Source organism: Elaeis guineensis, chromosome 2 (assembly GCF_000442705.2).
Source record: "Elaeis guineensis isolate ETL-2024a chromosome 2, EG11, whole genome shotgun sequence".
Taxonomy (NCBI): Eukaryota; Viridiplantae; Streptophyta; class Magnoliopsida; order Arecales; family Arecaceae; genus Elaeis; species Elaeis guineensis.
Window position 1 is genome coordinate 77,759,049 of NC_025994.2, and position 26,912 is coordinate 77,785,960.

Consider the following 26,912-nt stretch of genomic DNA (forward strand, 5'->3'; position numbering starts at 1 on the left):
GAATCTTTCTTACAAGCTCACTGTTAGTATAGGACTTACCAAGACTCTTTAAACCATTAATGATATCAGTAAAATGAGTAAACATTACAGTTATGGACTCAGCATGCTCCATTTTAAACAATTCATATTTATGCACAAGCATATTTATTTTAGACTCTTTTACTTGATTGGTTTCCTCATGGGTTACTTCTAACCTATCCCATATTTCTTTAGCAGAAGAACAAGTAGAAATGCGATTAAATTTGTTTGCATCAAGAGCACAATAAAGTACATTCATTGCTTTAGCATTTAATTGGGTCATCTTTTTATCAACCTCATCCCATTCTTTCTCGGGTTTGGTTGATTCCTCACCATCTATAATTTTAGTGGGTGTGTGAGGACCATTCACTATGATACTCCACATATCATAGTCGAGTGCTTGTATGAATATTTTCATCCGAGCTTTCTAATAGGTGTAATTAGACCCATTGAAAAGTGAAGGTCGGTTGGTGGATTGCCCCTCGGCTAGAGAAGTACCGACATGGGTTGCCATAGATCTTTGGCTCCTTGATTGTTTAGATCAAAGATGGGCTAGAGCACCGGGCTCTGATACCACTTGTTGTCCAGCTATGCAACCCAAGACGGGGGGTGAATTGGGTTTCTAAAAATTTTAAGCTTAACTAATGACTTATAAAAATGTTTGTCAATAGCAAAATGAATGAGGAGAAAAACCTTTGTTCAAGATTAATTGCCTAAAGCAAGAGAGCAAGAAAATAATGAAGAGTTAAAGAGAAGCAATTATGCACATCACAAACACAATGATTTATAGTGGTTCGGTGCCAACCTTGCACCTACATCCACTTCCCAAGCTCCTACTTGAGAATTCCAATCCACTATACTTGTATTCAACCCAAATACAAACGTCGAAAACTCCGACACTAGCTATCCCAAGCTAGTCCACTTGTTTTCCGGGTACAAGCCAACCCAATACACTCCGATTTCAGGTTCGGATCAACCTTCCCTTATTTTGGAACCCTTCCAAAATAAAAATAATTACTCAAAATGAGTAAAATAATTATAGCACAAATAAGTACAAGAAAAGCCCCTTTAATGAGCGAATATAACTTTAAATACACTTTACTCAAGAGAAGAAGCTCCTTTTTGGATTTCCTCAAAGTGGATGGAGAATTGATTGAGCGCTTGAGGAGTTGGTGAGCTTTGATTGATGGCTTCTTGAAGGCTTTAAATGAGCTCTTGATTAGGGCTGAAAAGTTGGCTTGAGAAATCCTTTCTCTTTTGAATGCTCTTGAATGCTCTCTTGAATGCTCTTTTAAATCTCTTTCTTTCTCTCTTTCTTCTTCTTTCAATCTCTTGTATGTTTCCCACCTTTTGAATCCTTTTATAGCTTTAAGAAATAGAGAAAAATATTCTAGGCAGAAAAAGAGCCGTTAGAGCACATTAAATGAGCATTTAAAGCACTTAAAATGGGTTAAAAACTAGCCGTTGCGGAAAAATCCCGTCGCAGGGGTCGACTCATGAGTCGACTCATGCCTCAGGGGTCGACTCATGAGTCGACCTCTGTTGAAGCAACCAGAAAATAGGTTTCTACAACTTTTGGCCTAAAACAGCAGAAGTCGACTCATGAGTCGACTCATGCCTTGAGGGTCGACTCATGAGTCGACTCACAGGCCGTGCCAAGCCAAAAATTCAGCGTGCCAAACTGCTCATTGTGCCATGAGCTGACTCATGAGTCGACTCATGGATTTCAAACATGCATAACTTCAAAAATACAATCCAAAAATAATGAAATTTTCGCCAATAGATCACAAATCTTTTGTTCTACCAAATGATACTATTAAATTAGGGTTTTGATAAAATTATGATTTTGCCCCTGAAGAGTACAAAGACTTTCAAATAAAAAATATTGGTACCCCTTCAATCTGCTTTGTAATCATCAAAATCAATCTAGGAGCAACAAATACCTCTAGTATTCATCCAACTTTTATTGATATTCATCTAACAATAAATACAAAATCATTAACAACCAAAAAAAAGTTCAGTGGTATTTTGGATCCCGATCCAAATTTTGGACTGAATCATATTCTAAATTCCTGCCAAAATCCCTATCCGGATCTAGATTTGGATCACTTGATACAAAATAACATATATTAAAAAATACATACAGATTGAACATTAGCACAAAAAATAAGTTACATCAACTTAATGAAGTAAAAATGCATGATCCTATCCTTTTCAAATTATTACAAGCAGGTGTGGCCCTATCCCTTTCAAAAAAATAATAATCTTATTATTGTTATTAGTGGATATTTCATCTTATTTTCATAAAAATTTCGACAGCATCTCCCTATGGTTCTCTAAGTAAACGATATGGATATGGTGCCTACACATCCTATCCACCATATACTTGGAAAACAATGGACAGATAAACACTGAATACCACATAATAAAATAAAATATCAATTATTAACAATAATAATATTATTACTTTTTCAAAAAATCCGAATACGAGACATCCAAGTTTCGATCTGGATGAAGATCGAAACTTGAACGAAAATTTACAGTTCAATGTAATTTAAGTACCATCTTGGAACGTGCATTCGAAAATAAATTTTTAATTTATCAAAAAAGAATAACATCGTATTGAAATTTTTTCATCAAAAATTTTAGTAGAGTTTTCTCTAGAAATAGAAATATTTTTTTATTTATAATTTCAGCAGTATACAAAATAGCACATAAAATAATTTAATTATAATAAATAACAGCAATGTGCATTGTGTTAGTAAAAAAATAATTAGTCAAATAATTAAATAATTTTAGCAGTAACACTAAAAAATAATATGCAACAATTATAATAATTTCAACTCGGCCCGACTAGGCCCGACCCGAAACCGACCAGACCCGACCCCGACCCATCCTGACCCCGACCAGTCTCGGCCCCACTTGACTTGCCGGACCACCCCGGACCCCTCCACGGACCCATCCCCAAAGGCCCCGGTCTGACCCAGAACCGACCCAACCCGACCCAGAACCGACCCAACCCGGACCCGACCTAGCTCGAACCCGACCCTCCCCGCCCCGACCCGGCCCCAACCCGACCTGCCCCATCTCGGCCCTGTCCTCGGACACATCCCCGAAGGCCCCGGCCTAACCCGGAACCAACCCGGCCCGAACCCTTCCAGACTTGGCCCGTCCCATCCCGACTCGACTCGCCCCAGCCCGATCTGGATAGGAACCGACCTGACCCGACCCACCCCGGCTCCACCCGACCTGCACCAACCCGGCCCGACCCAGCTCGACCTGAAAACGACCAGGCTTGATCCGGTCCCGTCACAGACCCGGCCTGGCCCAGTCACAGACCCGACACCGACCCGGACCTGAGCCGACCCAGCCTCGGCCCCGGCGCCGGCCTGGACCCAAACATGGACCCAGACCGGACCGCTGTCCCCATCCCCATCTCCGGCCCCGGCCCGCCCTCCCCATCCCCGACCCGCAGCCCCGAACTGCCGTCCCCGGCCCCGGCCCGTCGGACCTGTCCTAGGCCCCAGGCCATCGGATCCAGCCCGCAGGCCCCACAAGCCCGGCCCACCATCCATGGCCCAGGCGTGCCGTCCCCGGCCCTGGCTTGCCATCCCCATCCCCATCCCCGGCCCGAACCCCCCAAAAAAAAGGTAATAAAACTCACCTCGATGGCGGCGTTGGCGATGGCTTTGCAGACGGCGACGGTGATTGGATAGGGGGAGAGATGCGGGACGCCGAGGGGGAGCATGAGAGAATGTCGAGTGAGGGTGGGGGGGCAGCGAGGAAGAAAATGGGCTTCAGATGGGACATGACGGGATGCAGGGTATTAGCGACGAAAATTTTTATCACTAATAATTAATTTTCATCATCCGTAATTTAAACGAAAAATAAATTTGCAATGAAAATCAAATTTTTCGTCGCTAATAAGCTTATTAGCGATGAATAAAATTTTCATCGCCAATAGTTCCCACCAAAAAAAAATTTCTCATTGAAAAAAATTTTCTCCCAAAGTATGTTATTTACGATGAAAATATAAGACTTCATCGCTAATAGTCCCCGCCAAAAATTTTTCGATAAAAAAGTTTTATTTACGATGATTATATTCGTCGCTAATTATGTTATTAGCGACGAAAATTATCTTCCATCGCGAATAATTACTAAAAAAGAATTTTTTTAAAAAGAATTTTTTATTTATAAGTTTTTTATAAGTAATTATATGATGCTCGCATGATAAAATTTTTTCAGATCCAACTGACAAGATAGATGGCAAGACCACATTGATTCACTGAAAGCGATTTCAAGGATTTGACTGCAAACTTTTTAACTCAGGACTTCATGCAAAAAATGATGATATTTGAGAGGTCAAAAAAGTACCTTGCTTTTTTCTTCTCTGATGTTGTTGTTTAGGAAGTATGTGACCAAGTTCATCCGACCCTCTTTCATGGCCTACATGGTTGGGGCCATATCTATCTTTAAATTTCTATAGAATGTTAATACTTCCATAGCCTGTTTCCCAGACATCACATATTTTATCCTGCTTATTTAGATTTTGTAAAACTCGTATTATGTTTAGGTTTAATGAGAACTACATAAAAAATGAGCTAAATTTGGGCCTGGTCCTGTCTAAGAGACTCAATGGAGCCTTTGGCAAATAGAACGAGGCCTCTTTAGCACCAGAGCCCAGATATGAGGTGCAAAATTTTTTCTTGATCTACTGTCATGTCATCCTTTTTATTTTTTTTCTTTTATTTATTAACTAAAATGGATAGAAGACCAATCAAAATTGGACAGAAGCATGATTCAAACTAGAGGTGTCAATGGGTCAAATGGTGTTTGGTTTACATGCAGGTTGAAGTAGGTTCGACCTATACCCCACATATACTTTTCCTTCATCCATATCAGCTCATCAATCTTTCTAAATTTTTATTCATTACTTATGTGTATAACTAAGAAATAAAATAAAATAAAGTATTCAAAGATAACTAGCAACAAAATCAAAATTTTTCTTTAAATATGTCATTATAAATATAGTAAACATAAAATTTAGTATATATGATAATTATGAACTAACTAATGATAAAACTAGATAAAATACAGTCACATATTCTAAAATATCTTGGCCCACTCTATCCATCATTCTTGTAAACTTTTAATTTTAATATTTACTATTTTTTTATAAATTATTTATAAACTTTTTTATGATAAAATTTTTTATTATTTTTTTCAAATTATATCTGGCATTTTAAGTATGATTCCAATAATTTTCTTATATTACTACATATTCATCTTAATATTTTACATACTTTTATTTTGTACATATTATTTTTTAAAACTATCTTATATTTTTTATAAATATAAAAAAAATTACTATAATATATATCCTTCAATAAAAAAGTTTTTTTTAATTTTTAAAATTTTTAAACCATTAGCGATAAAATTTTTCATCATTAAAAACCATTTTAACGATGGAAAAATCTTTTACCATCGCTAATTGTTTAGTTTTTGAAATTTAAATTTTTTTTATTTTTAAAATATTCGTAACGAAAGATATACGTCAAAAATAAGTAATGATTTTACGATGGTAATTAGATTTATCACCACACATAGTTGATTATTTATGATAAATAAGTTTCATCACAAATTATCTTTTATTTTTAAATTTTAAAATATATTTATTTACTATAGAATATATGTTTCCATCATAAATAAGCAATATTAGCGACGAAATGTGTTTTGTCATAAATATTCTGTAATTTTTAAATTTTAATTTTTTTTAATTATTTGTGATAAATAATTTTGTCGTAAAAAATTATTTTTTGGTGATGAAAATTTTTTCTAGGTCACAAATACCTTACTTTTTAAATTTTTAAATTTTTTTATTTCTCAGGTATTAACAATGAAAAATTTCATCGTAAATGGTTGATTATTTACGATAAAAAAAAACTTTCTATTATAAATATTTTAACTATCTATGATATTTATTTTTTTATCATAAATAATCTTTATATTTTAAAATTTTAAATTATATAACTTTTTAAAGCATTAACGATGAAAATTTTCATCATTAATAATTACTTTTTATGACACAACATGTATTTTCATCATAAATAATTAAATTATTTGTGACTAATACTTATGTCGCAAATAAATAAAAATATTTAATTTTTTATTTTTCTTCAAATATTAGTGATGAAAATTTTTAGTCGTAAATAAGAATAATTGACGATGAAACTGATCTTTTCATCATAAAATATTTAACTATTACCAATGAAAGATTTAACATCGCTAATATTTAGATATTTATAATTTAAATTTTTTTTATTTATGATAAAAATATTCATTGAAAATATTTTTTTTTTACGATGAAACTCTTTTTTCATCGCTAATATTTTTTATTTACGATGAAAATTTATAATCATCATAAATATTTTTTTATTATCGATGAAATTTTTTTTGCATCGTTGATATGATTATTTGTGACATTAATATTTTTTATCGTAAATAAATTCATTGCTAAAACTCTCTTTCCTTGTAGTGCATGCTGCAAGTCGTGTACTATGGTGGTCAACTCTTTGACTTGCAGCAAGGGCTATTGAAACTGCTTGAAGATGATGGATAGGGTAGTCGACGCCTTCAGAATGTTGAGATCCCTATGACCCTACTTGGGTTCAATAGGTTTCATTGGTAGCTCTAAAAGAGTGGTGGAGGACACCACCACGGTATTCTTGTTTTTCATACTCAGTTGACAAGGGGAGAAGAGCTCAAGACCTCAGATGCGGGTCGGATCTTTCCTCTAGCACTAATCTATTGCCATCAAAGAGTCGATTTGGCTCAAGCAATGAGCTAGAGTTGAGATGAAGAGAGAGAGATAATTGCAGGATGTGTGGTGGAGATCTCCACTTTAGATGCTGGCTTCGAATCTATAGTCAATCCATCTCATCGAATCCCGCAACACCATCAAAGATAGGAAAGTCCTCACACTGGATGTTCCTCAGCGGTGGACCCTGCGATACCTAAATCAGTCTCTTGTAGAAACATACAGAAGAGGTTTGAGCTCTCAGAGAGAACTTAGCAGCAAAGTTATGTTGGAGAACTTTCGTGAGGCTGTGGAGACCTGGAACCAACCATAAATAGCCAATAAAAGGGGTGGCAAGAAGGAGAGAGCCAAATATGGTAGGCAGCTACAAACCCTAGCACCTCTATGGTTTTCCTTATGCGCCTCCTTGGATTCTTCTTCTTTTGATGAGTGGCGCCCTTTCCTTGGATCTAGAAAGCAGCCACCACAGCAAGAAAGGGACATGGAGACCCCCTCTTGGGGCGGCCAAGAGCTTGGAAACAAGAGCCTTGGAGGCTAGGAGATGGAGGCGCTAGAAACCTTAGCGCCTCCCCTTGATCCTTTCCTTCTTTGGATGGGACGGCAAGAAACCTTAGGATTTCTTGTCTTTGCCAGCGTGAAGAAATATAAAGAGAGAAAGAGAATTAGAGAGAAAGGCTCTTTTCATTCCCTTTACATTTGACCTAATTATATGTATATATATACCTATACAAATAGATCAAATCCTAGCCCAAAAACTTTCATGGCTAACCCAAGGTGATTGCACTCAACTCAACCCAAACCCATGTACACCCTTGACTCAACATGCTTTCACCCCCTTGGATCCAAACCTAATCTAAATATGGATTAGCTCATTCAAGATCCAAATCTACTGGGTCTCAAGTCCCTCAAGGCCCCAATCCCTGGGCCTTAAGACTGTGGAAGGCCGCACCTTCACCCTAGGACCAAATCAGTCCTAACCCTGGGTTCCAAACCGGTCCTAGACTCATGGAGCCTCTTCATCTGGTCTTTCAAGGCTTGAAAGTACCATATCTGAGCCTACAATCTCTACCTTGATGTCTTAAAATTTTGGCAAACTTCACCAGGTCCATCTGCACCAACCTGCTGTCGTCATGCACCCTGACAGCACCCTGTGCAAACCCCATCGCTAGTGCCAAATCATTCAACCTTGGAGCTCCATTGGAGGCCTCTGAGACATCCACCTCCCCTTGGGTTGAAGATTCTTCCTTGCATTTGGGCATCCACCTTACATTCTATAGGCTTCTTTCTACTAGACAGCTGCACCAACCGCTTCAGGCTCTCTTTGAGAGATTGCAGCTCTTCTGATATATCCTAGACCCATCTATCTTCTCTTTAGCTTGCCTCAGCCTCCTCATAGGTTTCAAGGTCCTCTCTTACTGTGACCAATACATATGACACAATCTCCTCAGAGCCATTCCTTTCTGACTGTCGCACATTCTGCATCGACTTATGGAGTGTGATACTGCTGAAATTTTTTTCCTTCTCTTACACCCCTCGACCCCGAACTTATGCCAAAACTCCCTCCACATATGGAGGCACCTCTAGATGGTGCTCCACCTGAATATCGAGTCTTTCTAATGCACCTACAAAAGGCAAAACTGAAAAATGAGGTCAGCTGCCTAATGCTACCTTGTTGGGCCTCCTACTGCTCCTTCACCGCTGCTGCTGCTATTTCGGATCTTCCACACACCGTAGATCCTTTTGAAATCATCAAGAAAAAAGTCTCTACTTCTAAATCAGCAATGACACTCAGAAAATCAGTCCCTTCCCTTTCTCCCTTGCACTTCTTCTAAAGTGGACAATCTCGCTTAAAGTGTCCTGCTTCATTATACTTGAAGCATCTTACCTTCTTGCTACTTTTTTGGGACTTGTGCCTTCCCTTGTGCTCGCTCTTATCCTTTCCTCTCCTGGGCCTCTCCTCTACAACGAGGCCCTCTTGAGAAACATCCTCCTTTGTCATCCATTCTCTCTACTTATTGGATTTGAGAACTAAGACTATATCTTCATAATGCAGCATCTCCTTATCATACAGCAGGGTCGTCATCAATGGATCAAAACTATCGGACTCTTGTCCTCCTCTTCCATCTTCATCTTAAGGTTTAGCAAATCTATGCTCATCTGATCGAACTGCTGAATATGTCTTACAATATCTCTACCTTCATACATCCAAAGACTGTACCATTGCCTCTTCAGCATCAACTGGTTGCACATATACTTTTCCATATACATGGTGTGTAACCTCAACCATAACCCCTTGGGTGACCTTTTCTCTAACACGTCATACAAAATTGAGTCTGCCAAACAGTCCCTAATCATCGAACATGCCTTCTTTTCCAAAAAACTTCACTACCTATCTATCATATCCTTCGATCTTTCCTCCAAGATTGGATCCAATCCAAGTTGGACCAACAAATCCTCCATCCTAGCCTTCCACAATGAGAAGTTTTTTTTCCATCAAATTTCTCAAACTCCACCTTCAGCCCACTACTCATGGTCAGCACCAACCATAATCATAACAAATGTAGCTCAGATTTGAGAAGGTATGCCTTGGAAGAGGGTGTATAGATTTTTCTTTTCTTGGAGAACTTCCTTCCTTCTTCCTCCTCACGCAACCAGATGTTGAGGGGCTCTTTTTCTTGGCTCCTACCACATGTAAAGGCCCTCACCAAGATTTGAAAAACTTAAAACCAGCAAGAAAAGGATCCAAGAAGGAGTTGGACAGGGATTCCTCGTGCGACTAGGTTTTTCTTTGCCGTGCTGTCTTGCACTGCACCTTATGCTTCAAGAAGTTCTCCTTTTCTCCAACGCCCCAATCTGATTCTGATACCAAATATTGGAAAACTACCTTAGGGTGTGGAGATTTGAAAACTAGCAGCAAATACGTCCAAAAAGGGATGGCAAGGCTTAGAGGTGCTAGGAATTAAGGATGGCCAAGAAAACCGTCGGTGCTAGGGTTTGTTGGCTTCCAAATATGGCTAGTGAAGGCGAGTGGCTAGGGTTTCTGGGAGAGAGGGGGGTGACAACTAGATGAAAGGAGAGAGGAGAAGGAGAATTAGGGAGAAAGGCTCTTTTCATTCCTTTTACATTTGACCTAATTACATGTATATATATACCTGTACAAATAGATCAAATCTTAGTCTAAAAATTTTCATGGTTAACCCAATATGATTGCACTCAACCCAAGCTCATGTATACCTATGACTCGACATGCTCTCACCCCCTTAGACTCAAATCTAGTCCCAACATGGAGTAGCCCACTCACTACTGGGCCTCAAGTCCCTCAAGGCCCTAATCCCTGGGTCTCAAGACCATGGAGGGCCGCACTTCCACCCTAGTACTAAACTAATCCTAGCTCTAAGATCCAAATTGGTCCTAGACTTATGGAGCCAACACCATGGCTGCTCACCTGACCTCCCAAGACTTGGGAGCACCACATTTGAGCCTATAAATTGAGTATGAAGTCAAGTGGACTAAGGTGGAGAGATGAAAAGTAGAATTTCAGTGGATGCCATGCGAGAGGTGATGTTCTTCGATGGGGTCAGAGTTGCTCAGAGCTTTGTGGAGGAGACAAATTTAGTTCATATAGCATCCATTTTTGGGAGAAAGCATGTGAAGTAAGTTTTTACTTACCTGGAGGGTCTCGGGGAGTTTAGATTTTATAGATGAAGATGGATACCTATTGCCTGAGGAAATGCATGCTATTTTTTGCTTTAGAGTTATGGAGATGTGCTCTGGTTGTTAAAGGATAACGACTTCACATACTCTAGAGCTTGTTGAGATTACAGATCTTACTGAGTGGGGAAAAAATTAGAGTAGTAGAGTGGTTGGCTATCTATCATTTAATGGATGAAGACTCCGAAACTCCTTCAGTACGGTCTTAAAAGACCATGTAGCAATGGCTCAGCTGTTATTCTATTGCTCTTCATTGAGAACATACGTCGGGCTGCCGTTGGGTCACCGATAACATGGTGGACAACCTATAGTTGGGTTTATCATTGTTGTTGTTGAGAGTGAAACACTAAGGTCTACATTCCTAGCGCAGGAGCATGTGCTGGGAAAAAATATACCCATATTTAAAGATTAAATAAATAAATACATAAATAACCCTTTTGCTCTATATATTTAATAAAAAACAGTGCCTTGAATGAGAGCATATGCTGGGAAAAAATTGTTATATGCTCCACCCTATCAAGGAATGCCAACGAAGATCCTAAACAAGCACATATTAAATTACAAATGGCTCCATCTATGCTGTCACTCATTGCTTGATAAAATCCTAGCTGGTTGAATGGTTCAAATTATGTGAGTTTCACCAATGTAACCATCCAATAATTGTATTACACAATTCTAATTAGAAACAAAATAATTTAATAAAAAAACAAAGGAAATCCTACAAGGCCACATGATTCCAACCACTCAGCCATCAAGCCATGTCTCAATTATTTAGGGTTTTTTTAGTTCTTTCAAATGCTTCATTCATATGCTTGTTCTATTTTCAGTACCAGCTTTTGCCAACCCTTTTATTATAATCTTCATAAATGTTACCTTGGAGCCATCCCTTTTCTTCTGGGTGATTGAGACAAATTCCTAGAGATCACAAGTGAGCCTAAATTCAACTATAGAAGCTTCTTTCTGTAGGTTGTGCAGGTATCTATTTCATGTTTCTCTTAGATGTTGACGGTATATGGAGCAAACGGGAGATAAATTAATAATTTCTGACCACATAAAAGTACTGCTAATTTGATAACTTGTTTCTAATTCTTCATAATGGATCCTTGGTGGATACACTGGAGAGGAGAGAAGCATATAAATGAAGAATAACTTAATCACAATAGTCCTCCAAGAAGAAGTTAGAGCGCAACATCATTTGCGTCATATAGCTGAGTAAAATCATGGCTCTGGTATGCCACCCGAAGCCATTCATCATCATTATCCCATTGGTCACGATAAGTTTCGTAGTTCGAGAAACCATCTGTGAAAGCTGAGAGCCACATTTCTTTCCTCCACTCCTCCAGGTGTGGGAATCCACAATTATCTCCATACATATCACAATACTGCAAGAAAAGAGTTGAGCATCACAACTAGTAGTGGTTCAGGATTAAATTGCAGTCAACATGTTTTTCCTGAAAGGAAGAAATTTATATTTTTCTTTTTTTTTTTTTCAATAAAGAAAACCTATTCAGAGAATGCCAAACAAACATAGAAGAAATGACTTGCTACATTTAGTTGGAGTTTTGCCAGGTTACTAACATAATTACAAGCTTGGTATCCAGGAGAAGAAGTTTCAAAATTTAGGGAAAACGCAAACACTACCTTAAGTTGGTCGAGTTGTGGGTCAATTTTTTTCTTTTTTAACATTTTTCTCCTTTCCTTGTCCCTTTTTCCCTTTCTCCAATCCTGGTGGTCCTTCACAACCTCCGGGCCGAGAGCAATTTGCAGTCCAGTGGTAAAGCTATTTGTAGTCCCTTTCTTTATTGCATATTACTATACAAATGATAAAAATTATAAGATGTACCTTCTTATTACATATCTTTTATCAAGCCTGGTCACATGATGCTACTAATGAAGAAGATTGGCATCTAAATCGCTAAAAAGGAATGAAATGCAATCAAAAATAAAACAGTGAAAATATTCTTATAGCATCATTTTAATACCACCAAAATTCTTAGCAGTCGCCAAGCATCATCAAGATTGAATCATCTTACTGTTATAACTATATACAATTATAATTTGTATTCATAGGGACACTGGAGGAGCTAACAGGATGTTATTAGCAGTCATGACACATGACGGTAGGTGAGAAGAGATAGGTGGCATCTTGTAGGACATTTAGATGTCAAAGCCCTCAACTGCATTTGAATTATCGATGTTGTAGCTGAATTAATGATGTATGGACTATGATTAGTACAGATGTGCACCAGGTTGATGTACTATGAGAATAAAATACAGAGCATCTTATAGATCTTTTTGAGGGGTACCTATCTTGAAAATCTTGATCACCCACTTTATCTCAGCTCATTCCTATTTTGTTCATTAAAATTTTGAACTATGCAAAATAGGTACCTCAAAGTTGGCGATATCATGTGTTTTGCACTTTGGTATGCCTTCAATCTCCTTTGTTCGATAGAATTCTTTAATGGCCTTCATCATATCATCTGGCGATGGCAATGTTCTTTTACCAGATAGCAGTTGTGCTATCCATTTTGCTTGCGATTCGAAGAAGGAAAACCCTATGATCTGCAACATCGATTTAAGCAAAACTACAAATGATATTAAGTATACAAGGTTTAGTAAATGCAAATTATCCCTTTCCCAATATTGTTACATTTGAATTGAAACAAGGTTGATATAGTGTTTTACTTATATTTATTAGATTTTGATGAGTTGATGAAAGTTCTTTTCACCCTCTCAAGTAAGAAAACATGTGTACAATTCAGAATATTGATATTTCCTCACCTTCTTTGGAATGCCCACAAAAGAGAGAGATGGAGCAAGTAATGGTGGGAATGTGTGCTCATACAAAGGCTCCACTCTATTATCATCTACCACCACTATTCCTTTAGTGTCAAGAAATGGAAATGTATAGGAATACCTTCAAAGGAAGATAACAAGATGATCATCATTGCCAAATGGATGTTAGATATAGCATAAATTGACTAGCCAAAATTAGTATTCATATTTTGAGAAATTGCATAAGTTTAAATATGCCATGGGATTAAAGGGAACTGACCCCGTACAATAAATAATAGAATCAGCAATCACAAAGGAGCCATCAACAAATAAAACCTGTCCATCTTCACAAAGAGAGTCTATCTGCAATGACATAGTTTTAGCCATCAACAGAGTCATTTTACAGGTAAAGATAACATAAGGTAAATGCCCAAGAAACATATCACCAACATATATATATCCACGTATGTATGTATGTATGTATGTATGTATGTATGTATGTATGTATGTATGCAGAAACGTGTAATGCACATCATTGCCAGCACTAAACTGACATGATCAAAAGCTTACGCTAAATATGTACCTAGTAAACTTGGTTTCTTTACCTGTAAATGTAGGTGCAGGTTTGGATATTTGGAAATGACCTTTGATAAGCCCTCCGAGATTTCTAAAGATTTGGAACTAATATGCACTTCTTTTGCTACAGATACAAGTTCCAGTGATATGTCTTGGCCACTCACTGAGCTTCCAACTATTACCACAACCTGTGTACAATTTGGAACAGAAACGATAAAAAGAAATTATTTAGAATGAGGAAGTTTCTAATAACCACTCGCATTCATGGAATAATACTCTCTTTGTGGCCTGTATAGCTGTAAGAAATAAATACCTTCTTCTAATGTCTGTCATGCATTCATTTTTCCTAATTTATTTTTTTTTGAGAACATTTTCCTAATTTATGATACATAATTTATGAGCAATGTCTTCTATGGCTGTTAGGATGAGGAGATGGTATGTAGCTTGAGAAAGACCTATCGAACCTCATCACGGTAAGGCTCAGGAACTCTGTATACATGGCTATGTATTTGCTTTCTTGTCCAAACATCCATTCCTGCATGAGAAAATTATGTCGTTAGTACCATATTGAGGAAACCAACTAGAGGGGAAAAAAAAAAAAAGGATGTTATCAGTTGTGGTCCTGGCAAACTGGGATCCTGGGAGGGGTGGACTGAGAACAGACCTAATCTTCAGATTTTCTTTTTTCTTTTTTCTTTTTTAGCTCCTAGAAAGCAAACTGAATAAATATAATAAAATTTCCTCATCGATCTTGTTCTACTACCAAGTCTGAGTCCATGAACGTGACAGAGTATTACATCATGTTCAAAATGCTCCTTTTGCCACCATAAAAAAAAATAAAGAGTTCAACTTTCTGTCTGTGAATTAGCGCATACCTTTAATATTTGGCAGCCTTGGCTGAGAATAATGCCCATTGGCCACAACTACTGCATCAAAAATCTCTTCCACAACCTTTCCACCATTCTTCTCTTTGGATCTAACAACCCACTTCAAGTTGTTGCCAGACTCTGCAGAACCCACCATGGCTACATTGTCTACTCTAGTATTGAATCTTATAAGCTCCCTCAATCCAAACCATTCACAGAAGTCCCTGAGATACAAGTAGAGTTCCCTGTGACCAGGAAACATTCTGGCATCCCTTCCCTTCCTTGCCAAAAATGGGAAATCAGTGAAACCCATGGCCAACCTAGGGGAATTAGCCCTAAGGGAGGCATAGACACTGCTATGGACCTCCAATGGAGTAACCCTACCCAAGGCATCTTCTTCTTCCACCCTTGGGTCATATAGCCACTGTCCTCCAACATCATGGTGTTGCTCCACGACCACCACAGAATGTCCTTCCCTCCTCAGCTCCCTTGCAGCCGCTAACCCTGAAGGCCCTGCACCAATAACGCAGACATGGTTCGACTGTTTAATCTCAGGAATCATGTTGAGGTAGCTTTCCCAGTAGAGGAGGGGAACTTTTATAGATAGATGGTCGATGGAGAAACTGGGCAATAGGTGTACTCATTTACAGTATCTTATTATGTCAAGTTCTCCAATGGAAATGGTAGCTTGTAGGAAGGCACGGGACCGCATTCATTTGGTGGGGGATTTGAATGAATTAGTATGTGGTCCAGGAACACCATAAACAAAATTTGGCTCAAAGCCTTATGTTGCATCGGGCAAGAAGGTAGCGTGGATAACTTTTATTTAAGATTATTATTATTAAATTATTAATAATATTAATTATTATATTTATTATATATAAATAAAATTATTAAAAATCTTGATTGATATATTTAGTATGGTAATCAGATTATTAGTAATATAAAATTAAATTTTTAAAATACTTCCAATAATTTTATCCTAGTTTTTCGGTGAGAAATATAGAAGTGACGTAAAAATAGTGCTGGTATGGAAAAGTGACAGGTTAAGAGGTGTTGGGAACCACAGATAATAGGGGGTGGGGAGGAGACGGGCATGCATAGAGTCGTGGCGGGGTGGGGATAGGTGTGGAGAAGCCATAGGAGGGTGGTGGGAGACAAGAGCAAAGGAGCTGCAGCTAGGCAAAGGGAGATAGAAGAGCTATGGGTAGGGGGTGCATACGGATGGGGGTGGGGGGAGGGGAGAGGATTAGACAATAAATTTTGCGTGATTTTTTTTAGGGATAATTTTATCTAAAATTTTTATTATAATATTACCAAAGAAGTGGTAATGTAGATGCCACCTCTCTGCAAAATAATCCAGATTGCCTTCTATGAGATAATCTGGATTGTTCAGACAGTCTGAATTACCATCCAAAAAACATATCAAATACAGTAATTCAAATTATCATATTAAATTATCTATAATCTGGATATATCGCCAGCTACCAAATGCAAACTTAAAGTTATAGAAAGTTATCAAGACAAGTATTTGGCAAGATTAAGATGTGCATGATTCCTATAAAAAAAAAAAAAAAAAAGGTGATAAAAAGATCAGCTTATACAGCAAGCATTCAGTCTGCTTTTCCATTAGGTTGCATAGTCATGAATGGAGGGCCGATATTTCTCAAAAAATAGATGGAGGGTTAAGGTCGTAAGAAAATTAGATATGATCTAAGAGAGAGTTCTGTGCAAAATATTCATTATTGCAGTTGTATAAAGTTTTCTTGGAGTGGCACTTACATAACATCATAATAGCAAGTGCATGGCATTAAGTGATTTTGCAGGTTGGAGATTGGCACTGACAAAGTTTTATGAGAGAGTAATATGCTATTAATACATTTTAGCCATACTATTTTTTTATTTTAAAGAATTTTGACTACCTTAGTGACTTTAGTCTGTAATTGGACTGAGATTTTTGAATTTATCAGAGGGCATGGGCTGATATAAACATGTTTTATGTGGAATAGACAATGGCATGAGATTAGGTTCGACGATCATGATTTCCCAACATGTTTCGAAAATGGTTGTTGTCGTGAAGGAAATTATCATTGGGAAACGGCTATGTATGTTGACAGGTTTCTTTCTGAAAACAGAATTTTTTAAAATAGGTAGATGAAAAAGGAATATTTAAGATCTGGTCAACATTTAAAGGTTAATCTGATGATATTTTCACCAAAATAGCACTGCATGTGCTGATATAATTGTAACGAATATTATAACAGTGTATTACAATCCTTCTGAGAAAAAAATGACGCATTAAAAGATTAAGGTAATTATATTACAAAATATACAGTATAAAACTGAACATATCTGAGTTGGGCCGGACTTAGATTTTGGTTATGTCTGAAAAAATAAAGATATGTCCTAACTAAAAGATTTTAGTTCTCTTAACTGAATAGATTTTAGATTTTAAAAGATATTGAGTCAGGCCTGTTTGGATATTAGTTCTTTCAACTGGACTTCAAATTATGTAGTTATTTTTTATATATAAAATTTTTGAAAAATTTATAGAAATATCCCTTCAACTTTAGTTTAATTTTATTTATACCCCTATACTTCAAAAAGTGTTAAACTGGTCCTTCTAGTTATTGATATATTTCAATGTAGTCCAGTCATTCACTTATCAATAAACGATGTAATCTTTTTCTCTCAATAGATAGAAATGCCCTTTACTCATGGGTGCGCTTGGAGGAGGAGGACGAGAAGGAGGAGATCAATTGGAGAGAAGGGAGGAGGAAGGAAAAGGATGAGAAGGAGGACCGTATGAAGGGAAATGGCTTATGGACGGCTTGGAGGAGGAGGAGGAAAAGAAGGGAGAGAGAATGATGGGATCAATCGGAGAGAAGGGAGGAGGATGAGGAGGAGGAGGAGGTGGTGGAGGAATGGATGGAGGTAGATTGAGCTCCTATCGAGTAGGAGAAATGGGTGAGGAGGAATGAGGGGGAAGAAAGAGACATGCTACGATGAAAGAGGAGGAGATTAATCGGAGAGGACGAAGAAAGGAGGAGAAGGAAGAGGAGGAAGGGGAGGCAGCAAAAGAATGGATGGAGGTAGAGGGAGTTGTCATGGAGGAGGAAAAATAGATGAGGAGAAAAGGGAAGATAAGGAGGAGGGAGAAAGAGTGACACGAGCAATAGAGGAGGAGGAGATCAATCAAAGAGAAGGGAGGAGGAGGTGGAGGAGGAAGTGGAGGCTGTGGAAGAATAGATGGAGATAGAGAAAGACGCCATGGAGGAGAAAAAAGTGAGTGAGGATGAAGGGGAGGAGGAGGAGGAAGGAGGAGGGAGAAAGAGGGCCGTCAGTAAAGGAGGAGAAGAAAATCAATCGGAGAAAAGGGATGAAGGAGGAGGGAGGAGATGGAGATAAAGATATTTTTATTAGTTTATAAAATAATAGTATCATATGATGATCATATGATACTATTTCATTAACAGAGATAGACAGCTGAATCATATTAGAACATATTAATAACGAAAAGAATTAGTTTGATATTTTTTTAAAATATAAGGGGGTAAGTAAAATTGCACTAAAGTTGAGGGGGTATTTCTGTAATTTTATCAATTTTTTTTTTCCTTCCTTCAAGTGCAAGATTAGTAATATTTTCTCTATTCCTCTGTTGGCTGAGTGACAAGCTATGGAGACATTAGATTATATGGATTGTTTGATGTATTGAAATTTATTCGATTAAATCTCATCCAGATGTGGCCCACAATAATACACTTCATATTTTATTTTAGTTGGTTTAGTTGGATCTGGACTTAGACTAAAGATAAGCCTCCAATAAAATAATAAGGATATACTTGATGGTTATTATGATAAAGTTAAACTCTATATAACTGTTGTGGATAACGTCCACTGCCTCCGATGGATGAGGTATGTTATAAAAGGATATTCCTACAAACATAGTTCCCAACTCATCTAAGAGCTTGTGAGATCTTCCCATTGAAAATATTCGGAGTTGGGATTGAAAAATCAAGGTGTTGCTCGTTGACAACAAGGAGCACATTCAGCTTGGTTTCTTTTTGTGATTTCAGATAGGCTAATTCTAGGGATCGTGGACGATATTGATGGCATTTTTTTTTAAGTAAGTTCTATTATCCTATAAGGTTCTAATATGATGATAAATCATAGCCTCCCAACTTTTTCTGTCCCAAGGTTTTAGATGCCCCTTCTTCAAGCCATGGGAACCTACACGCAACTAATAAAAGGACAGTTGTATAAACATAACATGGAGTGGTTAAGCGTTCACCATCAAGAACAGCTAAAATGGATCTTAAATTGGATGTAGTTTGGACTTAATACTCAATCATCTTTAGGAATATTGATTCAGTTGCTGTTAAGTTGATGTGGTAGCTATAATATATCTTTGTTAATTACATGTGTGATATAGAAGAAACAGAGGATCATAGTTGGCTGAAACATTTACCTCTAAAAAAAATAGGTGGCCGAAACATGACAGTCGAACCAACGACTCTAAGAACACAGCCAGATATGGAATTTGTTGTCAAAAAAAAAAAAAAAAAAAAAAAAAATGAAGAAGAAGAAGACTATGCATGCGACGGGGATATGGAGGAAGGCACTTCCTTCACTGATTTTAATTAATTTAAAATAAATGTATGTACAAAAAAATGAAGAGATACGAGGGAAGAGAAAAAGATATTAAGATGAAGCAAGAAAATGAGACACAATTCTAAAGTTGAGGGTGTCTCTGAATCATTTTCTCCGGCCTCAGGCATTCCAAGGATGAAAAGAGTAGAGGGTCCTTTGTAAAACAGAGAAAATGATGTTTGTTGACATTCCACTAAAGCCAAATATGTCGAAGTATAAACATCAGCAATGGATCCCACGCTCTTCTTAAGGTTAGTTGAATGTGCCTTTTCCTCCACCGCATCCGCAAATTGTGAAGATTAGGTGGTCATCCTGTAATATATAGACAAAATTTCAAAGTAGTCCCGATATTCCCAGTGATGAGCATCTCATGAAAAGATAGGAAATAGATTTCACATTTCAAAGTAATGACGTATATCAATCATCGCAGATTGTTGTTTTGGCTAAAAGAGAACCATATGGTGACATCCTTTATTAGTCATCAAAACTAATGATGGTTATCTTTTGCAACATCATATATGTTATCACCAAACACCAGCTGGAATAGAAAATATTATAAAAACACCCCTTTAAGTTTGAGCCATTTGTATTCAGATCCTCAAGATTTAAAAAGTGGCAACCAACGATCAAAACTTCAAATTTATTACAGTATGACTCATCTATCTGTTCGGATCGTAACAGCATTAACAGAATATAAAAAAAGAAAAAAATGCCCTTGCTTCAAAGAGCCTATCCTTTGTCATTTATTTATATAATAAATCTTAAAGTACTCCATTCTTTATCGTTCATCTACCTACACAAATTTTAAAGCATCCCATTTTTTGTCATTCATTTGCTGGCACAAATTTTAAACTGCTCCAATTTTAATCATTCATGTGTGTGTGTGTGTGTGTATATATATATTAACGCGCATTATTCTTTATTATCCATATGCTTGCACAGATTGCAGAGTGCTCTATCTGTGATCTATTTGTCTACACATATCTTAAAACACTTCATCTGTGATCCATGGCTAGCACAGATCTCAAAGCACTCAATCCTCTATCATTCACTCACCTACACAAATTTTAAAGCGCTGCATCTCTATCATTCATCCGCTTGCACAAATCGATCTAATAAAAAAAATATTATGGATTGATGTAGATTGTTACATGATCTCTAAAATCACTCTTATTAGATCATGCCAACAAAGAAAAAAGTGATGCAAGTTGATACTGGAAATGCTTACAAGAAAACAATATTATAAATCGATACAAGTTGTTATATGACGTCTATAATTATGCCAACGGTTAGCAGACTGCCATTTGTGAGTGATCTACAATTTGAACCTGGTGAAAAAAAAATTCCCACCATATTCCTAATAAATAAGTAAATAGAAAAAAAATTAGCTTACTTCATAATAGCAGCATTCATGCAGGTGGGCTGGCAGGGAATGAAAAGCCATGCATTTGTATTATGGTTATTATTACCAAAAATGGCAATTGATTAGGGAGACGGCAAGCTTGCACATCAAACTTGCATGAGTCGTGCCTATAATTACTATAAAGCATGTAATAATACTAATAATGCACGAGAAATGGGAAACACGTGCATGCTGTGTAGTGATGCATAAACTTCCCTGCATAGGAAGCATAGTAAATCTTAGGGGTGGCAATCGGATCGGATTAGCCATAAATAGTTCGGATCGAATACGAGTTGATTCAAAAAATGATAAACCTAAATCCAACTTGTTAATTAAAAATAGATCAAAATCTATAATCTGAACCTACCATATCTAATAAATAGGTAATCTGACTCGACTTGTTTAACAAACAGATAATTTGTTAACTCACCCCAACCCAACCCGATCTAACCTGTTTAATTGACCTATTTTCACTCTCATTCTTGCTTCTTTCGGACCAACTCCACCACATAGCACTCCGACAGCAGCCAACAGTAGTACTCCTCGCAGCCCATCCCAGAGATGTTGCAGCAAGGGAGGTGCTTCTTGGTGAAGCCTTGGAAGAACGGCGACTTGGCATGGCAGCCCTGGAAGAGTCCCTACTTAGTGGCCCCCTCACCGCCAAGCTTGTCCATGAGATGAGCCAATGCTCGTAGTTGCAACCAGGGAACAGCAACACCATCTCTGATGGTGGTCAGTCATTAAACCCATCGATTGACTTGGAGTTCAGAAGCAAGTAAGCCAAGTCACCAGCCCATCGAGTTGTGCACTGGACCGAGTTGATCCGGGTCGCTCCTAGCCAGACTACCATATGCGAGAGGTCGTGAGGCGAGGGGCAGAGCTTGAGGAGGTTGGCAGCGAAGGGGGTGGAGGTGAGGAAGCACTTGGAGAGGAAGAGGGTGAGGGGAGAGCGAGAGGCCGCGATGGGAGAGGAGACGAGAGCTCGGGCCACAGCGACAGCCATCAGAGTGGAGGGGTGAAAACCTAATCCACATAGGAGCAAGGGTTTAGGGTGGGGGTTTGGGGGATATCATCTATATCGTGATTCATGGGAGGGCTCGGTCCAAGTGAACTCGAGCAATCAGGGAGCATAGAAGATAGCGCCCAATCGAGAATTGGTGAAATACCAGGGGTAGCGTGGTGTGTTATCCACCGTAGGATTTGACACGATCCAATTGCACCTAGTTCATGCAATATGGAGGTGTACAGGAGGAGATTCATTTCCACCATCAACAATCTCAGGCTCTTAGCCTATTTAAATGGCCCGTTAATCTAATCTGACACAACCCAAATATCAAATGGATAAACATGTTAGATGGGTCAGGCTCCTGAAATCTGAACTTGACTCAAATTAATATTAAACAGGTTAAACGGATTAACCTATTTATGATCCAAATCTATTTAGTCCAGACTCAAACCTGCATATGACGAATCGAATATGGGTCAGATTGGTGAGTCGGGTCATATTTTACCATTCCTTAAGGGTGTTTGATATGGGATGATCCACGTAAGATCAAGGATGATGTTGATGAAGGTGATGAGATCAATGTATTTAGTTGCATCATATGATCCTATGTGGCAATAATTTCAAATCATCTCTATTTCTCAAATCACCATCCAATGTAGTGATAGAAAATCTACTCTTGAAGATGAGTATCCAACATCACTCTATCACGGTGATCTTATTTTAAAATAGATTAATCAAAATATTCTTGTAATCGAGAGACTTCCTAGAAGAGAAAACCTATCTTTTTTGTTGTGATATTTTTTTACGTGCGTATGTGATATTCTTTACACGCATTGGGTGAATAGTTGGGGTGTCATCTCTACGGAAGAGAAGAAAATCTTTTCTTTCCTTACCATAGTGATTAGAAAGAGAAAAAATCTATTAGATATTTTTCTAAAATTTTTTACTCCAATCCTCAATCTCAACTCTTGAAGCTTTGTTGAGAGGGTGACTCGAAGCGGTGATTTTATTTTTTCAATCCAATCATGATAATCTGAGGCTTTCCTCTTCTTCCATCTCTCCTTTATCATTTTTTTCTTTCCATCGGAGATATGTCAAGGGTATTTTTGATATTATATGGTCCGTGATCTTGGATTCCCATAGTATACCAAACAAGTTATTTGTACATCCCTGAAAATCTTTAATTATTGTACTATGGCCAACCAAACATAGTAATCTTTGATCACTAGGGATTAAATTACCCTAAGATTTGGATCACCAGTAATCTTATATTACCATGGTGATTGCTGTTGAGTCACCAAACACTGCCTAATAGTGATATGCCTAACTTGCAAGGTAGCAAAATTTTATGATTTTCTTAAAATTCAAGATAGCAAAAGTTTCATAGTATTTAAGCATGTGCAACATAGACTTGCTTATCAGGCAAACCGTGCTCAACCTAAAGGAAGGAAGTGATGTTCCATGCTCAAGCCCCCTCTATACCAAGCTTCAGGTTCTAGGATGGGCTTGAGCCTTAGCCATCACCGTTGGATGAGGAGAAGGCGGGGAGGTGGGAAGGAGGCGAGGAGGCAGAGGCCTAGGTGGTGGGAATGACATGAGGAGGAAGAGGGGAGGGTGGGATGACATGACTCATGAGGACATGACTCATGAGGACTAAGGAGGAGGTAGAGAGGCTGGGATGATGCAAGTGAGGTGGTGACTTGTGAGAAGATAGTGGTGAAAAGGAGCAGCCTTAGGTCTTCATCATGATGAAATCATGGATTAGGGTTAGAAAGAGCCGAAGGCTTAAGGAGGACGTTAGGACGATGCGAGGAGGAGACAAGGAGTCTGGAAAGGAGGCGAGCTATTGAGCACATCGAGAAGGTAGTGACTGGTGAGAAGGCGGTGGCCGAAAGGAGCAACCTTAAGCCTTCATTACGATGAAATCATGGATTAGGGTCGAGAAGAGCGAAGATTTGAAGAGGAATTAGGGATCGAACTTTGGAGAGTTGGATATGGGTCCAGACTGGATCGACATAAATTTGAATTTGGCCATTTATAAACACATACTTGATTTTTAAGCTTGGTCCGACCCATCTGACTGAAAACTATAGCCCAAACATGTTTTCAAAGAGCCGAACGTGCAGCCTGTGGTATGAGCCAGTTTACTACGCTATAAAGACGAATTGACTTGCAACCACCTTTGTCCATATTGGTGCATTAAACCAGCCTCAGGACACATGGCATCATCATACGAGATCAAAAAAATCAATCTTAAAGCATTGGATACCAGCATACCAATTTATCTATTGGTAGATTCACCTCAATATTTTATCGAGCTGAATAAAAGACATCCTTATGTATTCTATCCGGATGCTCTCAGTTGATAAAGAAACATTCAGGTCGGGTATAGACCGACCTAAACCCTGATACCTTTATCTGGGATAAATATTATGATATTTCTATTTCACCTCTATCATCTACCGAGGTGAGTTATTATTATGATGGACTTAACTATTCTGCAAACGCCCACGGTGGTTTTTCAATCAGGCCACAACTGATCACAATCTCATGTCTAACTCATATGCATAGTTGTATACTAACTTATTTACAGATGATTCTCTAACCATCTAACAAACTTCTCTAACGACCTAACAAACTCCGAAATGACTTCCTCAACTCCTCTATAAATAGAGGGTCAGAGATCATCTATCGGTAAGTTTTGCTCTCTAAAACTAGAAAAAACTCTATCAGTAAGAAATTAAGCCAGATCCTTGGCTCCTACCCAATTTTTCTCCAGTTCAATTCAATTTCTCTCGCTTTTTCACTCTTTTCTATTTCTGTTCTCAAGGCTCGAACTGACTCAAGCATCGGAGAGTCAAGAATCAGAGGATCCTCACCTGATTTCTTGATTGATTTTGTAGATTGAAGGAGTTTTTGTCAGATCATAAGGATTGCTTCAGCCCAATCTCACCCAAGTCAATTCACTCTACTCCAAATTTCGAGCTCTGCGGCAATAGATTGGCGCTAAAGAAAGGACCTTCTGATTTTTTTATAGAAAAGATGGTCAAAACTTGAGCTCAGCATCCCCCTCCCTCCACTTCAGAAAAAGGAGTAATGGAGGTGCCACCGCAATAGCCAGTTACTGTTAATCCTCAGTAATTCAGCTTTCTTGTTCAGCAAGTCTAAGCACTAACAGCAGTTGTTCCATAGCTTCAAAAGAAGGATGAGCAACCATCTAAAGGGATTTCTCTCCCAAATACTTTGTCCCAGCATAGCCCATCAAGATGAATACCATATTGATGAGGCTGATAGTGAATTTATCTTCAGTACTCTAAAAGTTTAAAAAAGAGGTGATCTAGAGCACAAGATCCTGGATCTTGAAAGACGTCTGATGGAGCTCCAGATAGGAGGTCGATCTCAGAATAAAGATAATTTTAATCTTCGATCTCCTTTTTCTCATAAGATCTTGAGTGAACTAGATTCAAACCAGTTCAAGATACCCGCCATCGAGTCTTTTGATGGTTCTGCTAATCCCATAAATTATATCGAGGGATATAGGGCCCTCATGGCTTTGTAAGAGGCCTCTGATGTCTTGTTGTGTATTACCTTTCCTGCAACCCGCAAGGAGACAGTGAGGGTTTGATTTTTTGGACTCCTGCAAGGGTCCATCTCTTTTTTTAAGCAATTTAAGAGATTGTTTGTCACTTATTTTGACACTAACAGATCTTATTTGAGGTATGTGGATAGTCTTTTCTCTGTTTAGCAATAAGAAGGAGAAGATCTTCGAAAATATATGGCTCGTTTCAACGCGACCACTTTAAAGATAAAAAATTTTAATGAATCAGTTGCTATATCTGCTTTGAAAAGGTGACTTTGGAGCGACTGTCTGATTTTTTCTTTGAATAAAACTTTTTTGGATACCTATGATGAGATGCTCGATCAGATGCATATGTACGCTCAGGTCGAGGAGGAGGAGGTTATCTTAAGACAGACGAAGAAGGACAAAAATAAAAAAAAATGATCGGGGAAGAATGACGAGCAGACTGAAATTCAAATCAACCTTGAAAAAATCTGAGGTTAAGAAGTCCACTTCGGTGCTTCAATTCTTTTGCCCCTCTATCCACTCTTCGAGCTCAAATTCTGATGGAGATTGAAGGAGAAAGATATCTCCAAAGATCTGATCCTTTGAAGGCCCCTCCAAAGAAGAGAGACAAATGGAAGTATTGTCGTTTCCACAGAGATCACTACCACGACATCAAGAAATGCAGACAGCTACGAGATGAGATAGAAATCTTGGTACGTCGAGGTTACCTCAGTAAATATATCAGACTGGCCAAAATTGAAAAGTACAGACCTCCAACAGAAAAAAACTTCTGATGATCACAACCGACCAACTACTAGTGTTATCAATATGATATCCAGCGTCCTATCTGATACTAATGACCCATCTCTCAAGAGGTAGAGAATTGAAGATGTTATTTTTTTTCTGAAAATAATGTAAAGAAGATCCAAATCATTCATAATGATGCTGTCATCATCTCTATGACGATAGTAAAGTATGATATAAAAAGAGTTCTTATTGATAATGAAAGCTCGACTGATGTATTATTCTATGATGCTTTCTTAAAAATAAATCTAAATAGATAACTCAGATGAATCGATACTCCCCTTATCAGATTCTTAAGAAATTTGATGGCAATTGAGGGAGAACTCACTCTATCGATTACAATGGGACAGGAACCAAGATAGTCAACAGTACAGCTCATTTTTTTAGTAGTCAGAGTTTCATCTACTTATAATGCTATACTCGATCGATCTAGTCTCAATGCCCTCAAGGCCATTATCTCTATTTACTATCTGCTGGTGCATTTTTCGACTAAGAAGGGAGTTGGTAAGATGCGTGGTGACCAGATGGTGGCTCAACAGTGCTTTATGATTTTTGCTAAAATAAACCAACTGACAAAAACTATGCCAGTTGATATATCGAATGCACTAGATGAGGTTGAAAGAATTCGAGGTGAACCGATGAAAGGCTTGAAGCCATTCTTTTGGGAGGTGATCTAGGAAAAATGATCCAGATCGGTGTAAACCTCAACCCTGGTTTGA

At 38.0% G+C, this 26,912-nt stretch overlaps 1 protein-coding gene across 1 annotated transcript; it reads right to left on the reverse strand.

The window, feature by feature from the left end:
- Positions 1-11,516: 11,516 nt before the first annotated feature.
- Positions 11,517-15,489, reverse strand: LOC105057962 (flavin-containing monooxygenase FMO GS-OX-like 9). Its single transcript, XM_010940704.4, has 7 exons — positions 14,776-15,489; positions 14,365-14,435; positions 13,930-14,088; positions 13,605-13,687; positions 13,331-13,466; positions 12,938-13,111; positions 11,517-11,928 (listed from the first exon to the last, which is right to left on the reverse strand). Exons 1-7 carry the CDS (start codon positions 15,326-15,328, stop codon positions 11,725-11,727), a joined length of 1,380 nt encoding a protein of 459 aa, XP_010939006.1. The 5' UTR covers positions 15,329-15,489; the 3' UTR covers positions 11,517-11,724.
- Positions 15,490-26,912: the final 11,423 nt, after the last annotated feature.

What these genes read in the sequence shown, in the direction of transcription:
- LOC105057962 (XM_010940704.4), bottom strand. Translation starts at nt 15,328, where the DNA reads ATGATTCCTGAGATTAAACAGTCGAACCATGTCTGCGTTATTGGTGCA. An exon ending in TTGTGGGCATTCCAAAGAAG is followed by an intron (nt 13,112 to 13,330) that starts GTGAGGAAATAT and finishes TCGATGTTGCAG; the next exon opens with ATCATAGGGTTTTCCTTCTT. An exon ending in ATGATATCGCCAACTTTGAG is followed by an intron (nt 11,929 to 12,937) that starts GTACCTATTTTG and finishes CTTTTCTTGCAG; the next exon opens with TATTGTGATATGTATGGAGA.